Source organism: Lactuca sativa, chromosome 5 (assembly GCF_002870075.4).
Source record: "Lactuca sativa cultivar Salinas chromosome 5, Lsat_Salinas_v11, whole genome shotgun sequence".
NCBI classification, from domain to species: domain Eukaryota; kingdom Viridiplantae; phylum Streptophyta; class Magnoliopsida; order Asterales; family Asteraceae; genus Lactuca; species Lactuca sativa.
In genome coordinates, this window is record NC_056627.2 from 286,350,071 (window position 1) to 286,361,284 (window position 11,214).

Genomic DNA, 11,214 nt, shown 5'->3' on the forward strand with positions numbered 1-11,214 from the left:
TAGTGACAATTTTATGAATGCGATAGTGGATTTGGTATAGAATCAACTTCCATCATTCCCAGACCTTGAAGGATTCTATTAATTGTTGCTTCAGGTAGGGCCTTGGTGAATATAGCAACTAGTTGATCAGCGGATCATACGAAATGAATCTCAACGTTGTCATTTTGGCATGATCCTTAATAAAGTGATACCTCAGTGCGATGTGTTTCATTTTTGAGTGTTGCACTGGGTTGTGACATATGCGAATAGCACTTTCGGAGTCACAATAGAGTGGAATTCTTTTCATATTTAATCCATAGTCACGAAGTTGGCTTTGAATCCAAATGAATTGAGATGTGCATGAAGCCGCAACAATATATTAAGCCTCAACTATTGACAACGAAACACATATTTGTTTCTTTGATTGAAAACTCACCAGCTTGCCATCGATAAATTGACACCCGCCAGTTGTGCTTTTTCGGTCTAAACCGCAACCCCCTAAATCAGCATCTGAAAATGCTTGTACGAAGAATCCTGATTTCGTAGGGTACCATAAACCAAGAGATGAGGTTCGCTTCAAATATCGAAAAATATTCTTTACAGCCATCATGTGAGGTTCGTGTGGATTATCTTGAAACATTGCACAATAATAAACAGAAAACATTACGTCTGGTCGACTAGCTGTTAAATACATCAAAGACCCTATCATTTGGCGATAGAGGGTCATGTTAGCAGTCGGTTTTTCCAGAGAAGGTGTTAAGTTCGTGCCAAACGCCATGGGAACCTTCACTTTTGACTCTCCCATCATTCCAAACTTAGCGAGCAGAGTTTTCGTGTAAGCCTCCTTATTAATGAAAATTCCTTCCGGTCCCTGTCTAATGTTTAATCCAAGAAAAAAGTTAATTGGAACCATTGAGCTCATCTCAAATTTAGTTTCCATCAACTTTCAGAACTCAGTTGTTAGGTCGGGAATTGTAGATCCGAAGATGATGTCATCAACATAAATTTGTACGATCATCAAGTGGTCACCTTCTTTCTTGCGAAAAAAGGTTGGGTCAACCGAACCTTGCTTGAATTTGGACATTTTAAAAAAACGAGAAAGAGTTTCATAGCATGCTCTTGGAGCTTTTTTTAAACCGTAGACCGCTTTGTCAAGAACGTAACAGTGATTGGGATAATTTTCATTTATGACCCCAGGTGGTTGCTCCACATAAACGGTCTTTTCCAATTCTCCATTTAAAAATGCACACTTCACATCCATTTGAAAAACTTCAAAGTTTTTATGTGTTGCATATGCCAAGAAGATGCGAACAGATTCCAATCTAGCAACGGGTGCGAAAGTCTCTTCGTAGTCAATCCCTGCTTCCTGGCAATAACCTTTGACTACCAGTCTAGTTTTGTTTCGGATCATGTTCCCTTCTTTGTCCATCTTGTTTTTGAAAACCCATTTCAATCCAACCACACGTGCATCCTTTGGTGTAGGGATCAGTCTCCATACTTTGTTTCGCTTAAATTCATTGAGTTCGGCTTGCATTGCCTGTACCCAATCAAAGTTATCGAGTGCAGTTTTAATAGTCTTTGGTTCAATTTTGGAGACAAACGAATTAAACATGCAAAATTCCACTTGAGAGAATAAAGCAGTTTGTTTCGCTTTCAGTTGAGAACGTGTGAGAACTCTTTCTGATGATTCACCAATGATTTGGGTTTTTGGATGATCTTTTGTCCATTTGATGAGGGGATGGTAATTTGGATCATAGGAGGGATCCAGTTCAGCATTTACTTCTTCTTCGAATTCTGACTGTGTATCATCATCTTCATGATTTGTAGTAACATTATCCCCCTCGAATGATGAAACAGTTTCTACTTCAGGCTCAGAATTCTCCCCCTCGATTGGACGTTCATTGGGTATGGTGGTCGATAAATTCTCCCCCTGGAAAGTAGAATGGGAAAATTCAATTGGATTTTGAGATGTGGCAGATTCTTGAGATCCACCTGAACTTGAAGGTTTGCTTTCCATGACTTTAGCAGCTTCGTCAATAACCTTCTTCAAATTGTCTACTTCGTTGACAGCTGCTTTCGCTTCAGAGAGAATAGCAGTCTCTAGTTCATCAAAGAGCTTCACATATTCTTCAAATAAGTTGGAGATAGGAATTGAAACTTGACCAGTTTGAGGAAAGATTTTATCCATTGGTTCTTTGTTGGATGTGAGTGTGACAACCCGAAATTTATTCCGTCATTTTTAACCCCTCTTCCGTTAATAAGCCTCGTGTTACCAAACTGTCCGTTAACCTTTTTGGAAGAGGTTAATTAAATTGGGACTGTTATAATGACTTGGTAAAAGGTTGAAACAAATTAAAAACATCCTCATTAATCCCTTGGAAAAATTTTAGTTTTAACCAAGTCGAAATTCGACCACTAAATCGGGTGCGACCAAAAAGCCCCGTTTAACGGCAATATCGGGTAGATTTCCATTAAACCTCAACTCAAGCCCCTATATAAGGGAGAGTAAACTCCATTTCACCCTTTTTACTCTCTCTCTCTCTCTCTACACTCTCTCTCTCTACAACTTATTTTCCGAGCCAAAATCGTCCGTTTCGAGCCCCAAACGAGTAAGCAATCCACCCTAACTTGTTGTATTGCTTATCTAGCATGCAAATTCGAGTTTAAGACATAAAATAGGGACAAGATTATGTGTTTACGGCCCAAGAGCACTCTTGGACCGTGAACACCCCTAAATGGGGTTTTTAAGCCCCAAAACCCCTCCAAATTGTCCCTAAGGCTTAGATATGACTTGTAGGCTTACACATTTGGAATTAGAACACCTTGAAACGAGTTTTTGGAGAGTAAACATGAGTTTACTTCCCAAGAACATGCTTAGGCCGTAAACTCCTCTTCATGGGGAGTAAACTCAATTTTATGTGTTAGAAATGCCCACAAACACTTCCTATGGCATTGGAAAAATGTCTAGAAGCAAACCCATTGAAGTAAATGCTTTAAACATTAAAGAAACCAAGGGAATAGGAGTTTACGGCCGTGAACTCCCATAGAATTGGTCCATGGGCCGTAAACTCCCATTAAGTGCCCGAATGATGCCTAAACTCCTTCATTTGACTTGGAAAATGCATAGAACTTTATTCCCTACCACTTAAGACCTTAAAACACCAAAATAATATGTGTGGGAGAGTTTACAGCCGTAAACTCCTAGTTTACTGCCGTAAACTCCAATAAATGGTCCATTTGTGAGTTAAAACCCTTTCCAATGCATTAGAATCAAACCTAGATTTAATCCCCAAGTGTTTCAAGGCCATTTAGCACTCAAGAACCTCATCCATGAGTTTACGGCCGTAAACTCATGGGTATGAGGTGCTTAGGGCCGAAATCTCTCTTAAGAGTTTACTCTTGAAGAGTAAACTCCTTACCCAAACCATACATGTCCATAAATGTTACCCGGGACACTCCAAGCACTCAACCAAAGTGTTTACCGCACTGTAGGAGGCGTATACTTGTTTAATTAGTATTATATGTACTAATTGTATGTAAACATATGTTATCATATGTTAATAAGTCACAAAGTGTGTTTGAGTCTTTACTTGACACCGAGCACCCAACCAGCACCTTCATCAGATCCACTTACATCAGGTGAGTTCATACCCCTGAATGAACCTTTTAAATGTTTTTACATGTTTTATTGGGGGGGGGGGGGAATACAAGTTAAACATGCCAGTTATCATATCAATCACATGTGATTGATAACCCGCATGCACAAGGATTTACTACACTGTTAACCGTTTTACCGAGAATGATACTGTAAATGGTTTTCTAAAACGTCGTTACTTGTTCAACTTTTACTTATATTGTTTTATCAAAGTTTCATCTAAAACTTGTTTATGAAAGGTTCCCAAAGGATTTCTAAAGGTTTTCAAACTTATTTTTCAGAAGAATACCAAGTTGTGATTTTCTTAAGTATAAAGGTTTTCCAAGGTTTTCATCTAGGTTTTCTTCCATGTTTTTATACTCCTACTTGTTAGATACTAATGCTTTGTTATACTTATACTTAGTTAATACACTTGCTTAGTTAAATACTATTACTTTATTAATGTTTCTAATCCGAGATATGCTTATACTTGTTTACGCTCCTACTTCGTGATCCACTTTTACTTCGTGATCCACTTTTACTTCGTGATACGCTTCTACTTGTAAACGCTCCTACTTATTCACACTTCCACTTATTAACACTCCTACATTATAAATGCTACTACTTCACGAACCACTCCTACTTCATTAATGCTATTACTTGGTAGACGCTTATACCTTATTAGCACTTCTACTTTGTTAACGCTCCTACTTCACGATACGCTTATACTTCACGATACACTCCTACTTCACGATACGCTTCTAATTAGTTAAATGTATGTCTGTGCTTGTATAGATATATATAAATAATGTTTAAAGGACTTAGGAAGGCTCGTTCGCCCTATTTCCTTTTCTTCGTTGAGATGTGTTCTGGTGGGATCGGATATCTGTCCGAAGGTCGTTTGATCATTAGTTATATATTATGTATACGAGCATAGACATATAGGATTACATCGATCAATTCACTTCCCTTGGGTAGCAAGGTCATCCCCCCACTCGTCACTCATAAGATCAAAGACACTAGTAACTATTATAGGAATAGTTATGAGACTCTATCTCTCTCTCTCTCTCTCTATGTCTCTTTCTTACTTTAGAATGTGACACACTATTTCCCACTACGCGCTTCATTGCGCCAACGCCATGTAACCAACGTCTCCGGGAAGGAGAGCGAACATCATGTGTATAGATCTATACGGGCTGACACTCCACACCCTGACTACTAGCTACAGTCTACGCCGGTAAGGCCCATGGGTGACATGAAGCCACTACTACTACTGCCACTACTACTCCCACTACCTCTACGCGTGACCTGGAGGGTCACCGGATTACTCTATTGTCGATCAGCATGGTTACATACAAGTTCACATTCACTCTTTGTTTTAGACCTTGCTAGACGTATCATTCAGTTGATACTGTTTGGGGTTTGTGTTCACTATTTTTAGACCTTACTAGACGTATCATTCAGTTGATACTGTCTAGGGTCTGTGTTCACTGTTGTTAGCCCTTGCTAGACGTATCTTTCATTGGATACCATCTGGGGTATGTGTCTCCTTTTGTTAGACTGAGCCAGGCGTGTCGTTCACTCGATACTCTCCTGGAGTCTATGATTTCCTTGCCTTAGTCAACAGTATCTTCTGCTGAGGCATATGCTATTTTCCCTTGTATTTTACTAGTGATATTTTTCTACTTCCTTTAAACTCAAATGTCGTATTTTGGTAATGATAATATTTCAGGGAAATTCTCTTTAAAAAATAACATTGTCGGGTCTTGGTAGAAGACTACTTTTATTTAAGAAAATATAGGATTTTCTGGAAAGGACTCTAATACACTCTTGATTCTAAACTACTACTACTTATATAAAGTTATTTGGATAAAATGACACTAAATACTTATGAACTCACCAACATTTGTAAAAATGCTGATACTCGCTTTCAAATAACTTGTATTCTCAGGTCAGCATTAGACAGGTACACTCCAGGAGCTTTTGATGAAGACAGTTTAGTACCAAGCTGCACCTATATTATTACTTGTATCACTTTGATGTTTCTATGTAATGTAAACCATTTAAACTATTACTATTAATGCAATGGTTTTTGTACTTTGATTACTATACTGCATATGTTGTGATACTTGACATGACGTCATCCACCCCAGAACGTTTCCGCCGTTCCGGTTTTGGGGTGTGACAGATTGGTATCAGAGCATTGTTTATAGTGAGCTAAGTATATCAATTCATAAAAGATATACATTCTATAATTACATAGGGATAAAACACTCTGACCAAGAATTATACTTTAAAATATAACCATATTTTAGCAAAGTATAAGAACATCTAGAATCTGAACACTCGAACAAAAGTATCACAAGAAGAACAAGAATAAAAGTCTTCGGATGTTGAGCACTACAGTCAAACCTGGGCAGTTATGTAATCGTAAGCTGGAATAAATGTAACTTGATCAACTACATTTATTCGAGATGCGATGAACGTGTGCTTGGGAGTGATAGTGGTGTTGCAACAGGTCTGAAACTTACCAACTAGGAATGCTAGAGCCAAACATAAAGTTTAAAAATACTATAGGAGTATTTTGGAATACTAAAAGACTCACATAAATCCCAGAATCATAATCAGAAGATAAGAAACAAACAAGACATTAAAATACCATAGGGGTATGTTAGGATCCATAACTAACCTTGTGTGAAGAACTAAAAAGATCCTTATTGATATACCTACAATTACAGAGAGTATACTCCCAAGGTTATATATAATAAGGATCCCATAGGCTAAGAATGTGTGGTTTCGCCCTATTTCCTTTTCCTCGTTGGGATGTGGATCTTGAGTAGTATCACATATTCGAAGGCCTATCGGATCTAAGCTATATATGATTTGTATACCCTGTGTAATCGTAGCAGGACTCGATATGGATCACCCAGTGAAATGTTAATAATCTCTTAGGATTCTTTAGACATTTCCATTCTCGCACGAACCCTATAGAAAACCCTATCCACTTCAGTACTCGGCAGAAGATTTGATTCCGACCCCGAAGAAGTTCATTGAGAAGATTTCCAGTTCGGAAATAAATGAACTAGGTCGAGACTATTGAATTCACCAAGTGCCTATATCTTTTAGGGACATCGGTGAAGAAATTCGCCTACGCTTCCGAGATTCCCAGTCATCTATCATGAAGTGGTGACACCCAGAGTCGGGTTCGGAAGAAAGGCGGAATAGGAATTCAATATGTTTTCATGAGAAAAGAACCCTAGGTAACTACCCGAAGGAAACCAACGCCAGTCCCAGTCAGGGATACAAGAAAGACAGAGGGAGCCAGTACATGGAACCCGAGAAGTGTCTTTTCCTCGTGTTCGTCACGCTAATACACCCATAAAATAATGCAATTTAGTGAGTTAGTGGTTACACTACTCACGCTATGTGTTAGGTAAAATGCCATTTCCCGATGCCAGTAATACGCTTAGAGCGGATCCTCACACCTCTATTGAGGTTGTTTAGCCATAAGTCTTCATGAGCCTTTCTTCCTGCGGACTTCGTTCTGAACTGTTCTCAGATCTTTCCAAGCTGGAGAGTGAACATTTCCCAGTATAAAGGTAACTTAGTAGGAACGACTCCCATCTTACGGCTTTTCCCGATACTCATACTTCTACCTTAATACCCAGACTACATCATAGGGATGTAGGTCGACACTCAGACAACCAACATCCGAGGCACGGGAAAAATTTATGCCTAATACAGTAAGGACAAATATGTCCAGGGTTAACCATCGCCTCTCATCCGCTTGAGTTCCTTTTCGTATAGGGAAAAACCATGCCTTCGAGCAAGCGTAACCAATCCACTAGCAAGAAACCTACTCTCCTACTTGATGAAGCTACCTTCTAGACTGCAGTCTCGACAGCCGTTGCAGCTGCCATGGCTCAACCGAATGCTAACAACGCCGATGTTAGCAAGAGCCCTATCGGGAATTTCGATCCTAGTGGTGGACAACAGCAACCAACCCCTGCATACCCAGCCACCCAAGAACCTCAACTAAATCCACTGAAGAGAAAGATCAAGATCGAGGAGGGAAGTACTCGGCTCAAGGACCTTACGAAGGGCAACGAGCTGAGACAGTCAATATCCCTTCCAACCCTTCCATCCCTACACCTAGGAGAGCATACTTAGGAAACCTTCCCCACTGCAGCAAGTGCAGCTACCATCATCATGGTGTCTGTCGGGAACTCTATTGTGCTAGGTGCCACATGAAGGGGCATACTGCTCGCGTCTGCAGAACCCCGGTTGAGTTTATTATATCAACCACCAATGTGGCGGCCAATCCAGTTTGCCGTCTATGTGGTGAGATTGGACACTTCAAGAAGGATTGCCCAACTGAAAGAAAAGACAAGGACACAGGAGGAGTCTGACTCTAATGCTTGGGGAGAAGCATCAAGGAACCTGGTAGATTTTGGTACGTCTCTCGATCTCAGATAACTAACCGAAAACATTAAAAGGCTAATTTTAAATTACTTCCCCGCTAAGGCGAAAGTCGCAGCACTGTTATAAAATTTAAAATTTCATCAGGTAAAACTATAATGGCTAAATATATATGTTATGACCATGTATAATTGAGATGGATAGACCTAGAGTGAGTGAAGGCCGCCTCATTTCCTGTTCCTCGTTTGGTTGTGGATTTAAGGCGGAGTCACTCAGTCAACAGTCGTCCCCACCTTAATTATACATGACTAGTATATGTGAGGCGATTATAGAAATGCCTCGTGAGAATCCATTCATAAAAAGGTACTCTACTCAGAAACACTTAGGACTCTCTATAGTTCCACGTCGACTCTATCGGTCCAAGCATCCGCGACAGTGATACACGGGACGAAACCAGAGACGCCTAGAACTTGTGTGCCCGTTCGGCACATGACTCTATCGACCCTCATTCTATGTCTTGTCGAAGTATGCCAACTTCGACGCCTCTATCGATCATGGTTCGACTTCTTGCAACCATGTGTAACTCCCTAGTGTTGTGTAAAAAGAACTTTCTCCATAGCCATTCGGCAAATAAAGGTTCTTCCGAACCTAAACAAAATAAAAATAATAAGGACTAATGCGATCCGTTAGTCGTTACTCTTATTTCAAACCTTCCAAAGTACCCAGGAGAAGGGTACCGCGTGCTGTTAACCAACCCTTCTTAGTCAGATAGAAACCGAAGCGAAAGGCACTGCAGGCATTCCAGAAGACGATAACCACCTGAAGCATACCTCGTAGATTCCCTAGAAAGACCCTTCATCCTATCCCATGGAACGGGAGCTAGAGTCAAGAGAACCCTTGCGGGTTGAGCTACTATAATGACCACAGATCCGAAGTTTGTTGTCATCTCGGTTAAGCCAACATAGTAGCTAAACACCCTCGGTTGGTAAAGAAATCTGAGTCGTAAGAGTCAAGGACATTGACTATGACCACCCATTCACGCTTAATCCCCCGAATTAAGCATCGCAGTGGATATCCCGGAAATCCAAGAGCTGCGATAAATTAAACTCTGAGAAGAGTGGATGAGAAGATTAAAGTTCCGAGTGATGGAACCCTATACTCACTAGATTTGACCTAGATCGAGAAAACTCAGAACCTTTGGAAGAGTAGTTGCCAAAGATGTTCGCACTACTCAGGCACTTCATCCACCCCATTACAGACGAGTAGTGCCTAGGATCCTCCGCCCTCTCGCATGGAGGAAGTCACGACCGCCTTGTAGGCGATAGACTGCATTCTCCGAAGCGAACACTAGAATATCGAGAACCACAGGATAATCTCCACAGCTAAGAATACTTGATCAAAGTACGAAAGTAGTGGCGTTAAGTCTTATAACCCAGATCCCGAAGAGATTATAGACTTGACACCAGCCTAGGTGTTAGTCAATGGGTTATACAAGAGCAACCATTTTCCGCATTGAAATAAACCAACGTCTTAGAGATTCAATGGACTACTAGGTGTTCCACGAATACTATCTCGCGCAAAAATAGTAGAACCACCTCCCGAGGTAGTCCAACACTCGTCTGGTGAAACCCTATCTCCTTGACCCTGAGGGTTTCCGTTAGAAATATCTCAAGAATCAGAAGTGTAGATTCATTTTGCTCAAAATTGAGATAGACTCTCTACATCAAACAAGTACCCGTAGACACACAACCCATCCAATGATCTAGAAGGTCTCTAAAAGCCAATTGACAGGAAACGCGAATTCAAGGACAACCCGAGCCTCCTAAGAACCAACCTGAAGGACTACACTTCCAGTATGAGAGAGAACGTTAGGAACTTCGGAATGGCGATCAGGCCAGTGATGATCTTGCCATAGAAATACACTATGTTCTAAGTACTGAAAATCTCTACCCTTCCGAGAGCTTTGGACCATCCGAGATCCTTTACGGAGATTGGTCCAACCCTCGTCAGACCACTACTACTTTCGGATATTCCACAAGCTTCATCCTAGATCAAATCCACTTCTTAGACTTGATAAGTGCTTGCCCGATGTCACTCTTCGTATCCCACTCATCTTGATAGAAACCATTGAGAATCCTAACTTCGTAGACATACCTGTAGGAAATCGCTAACTACATGAGACGGAATCCGCATCCCATAGGCGAAGGTTTGTTGGAATGACAAACACAGGCCAGAGTTCACTTGGGAGTGCGAGGACAAACCAAATAGGAAGTACCCACCTGCCTCTACTCGGTCATTCATACCTACTTCCTTGCCTAAAACCTGAATTTCGGGACGAAATTCCCTCTAACGGGGGGATGATGTGACAACCCGAAATTTTTTCCGTCATTTTTAACCCCTCTTCCGTTAATAAGCCTCGTGTTACCAAACTGTCCGTTAACCTTTTTGGAAGAGGTTAATTAAAGTGGGACTGTTATAATGACTTGGTAAAGGTTGAAACAAATTAAAAACATCCTCATTAATCCCTTGGAAAAATTTTAGTTTCAACCAAGTCGAAATTCGACCACTAAATCGGGTGCGACCAAAAAGCCCCGTTTAACGGCAGTATCGGGTAGATTTCCACTAAGCCTCAACTCAAGCCCCTATATAAGGGAGAGTAAACTCCATTTCACCCTTTTTACTCTCTCTCTACTATGACAACCATAAATTTCCGGTCAAGTCAAAGTCAACTGAAGTCAACAAGTCAAACCGTTCGACTCAATTTGCCCGTGGGTACTAGAGTTTACTTTATGTAATTTCTAAACAACTCGCTATTCTAATGAGAGATCATAAATCGAAAAGTGCGTACATCTAGATCTCCTTAACCTAAAACTGTGGTAAGTGGCGAGCCAAACCGATAAAACAATGGTGCATACTCATCGGGAGTGTGTAAGATCCTTAAACAAGGCATAACAGGGTTTACGGACCTTGCATTGCGAAGCCGGACACTCAAAAAGGTCACAAATGAAACCTCTCTCAATTGTTTTCACTCCATCTCTCTCTATTTTGAAATCGCTCCCAAATCTCTCTAAGTATGTGAAATCTCTCCCAAATATCTCTTTGTATGAGAAATCTCTCCAAGAATGTCAAATCTCTCTAAGTATGTGAAATCTCTCCAAGTATGTGAAATCTATCCCAAATCT

The 11,214-nt window shown here is 40.6% G+C and overlaps 1 protein-coding gene across 1 annotated transcript; it reads right to left on the bottom strand.

The window, feature by feature from the left end:
• Positions 1-358: 358 nt before the first annotated feature.
• LOC128126033 (uncharacterized mitochondrial protein AtMg00240-like) lies at positions 359-784 on the bottom strand. Its single transcript, XM_052763731.1, has one exon. The coding sequence runs from the start codon at positions 782-784 to the stop codon at positions 359-361; it is 426 nt and encodes a 141-aa protein (XP_052619691.1).
• Between the last annotated feature and the right edge of the window lie 10,430 nt (positions 785-11,214).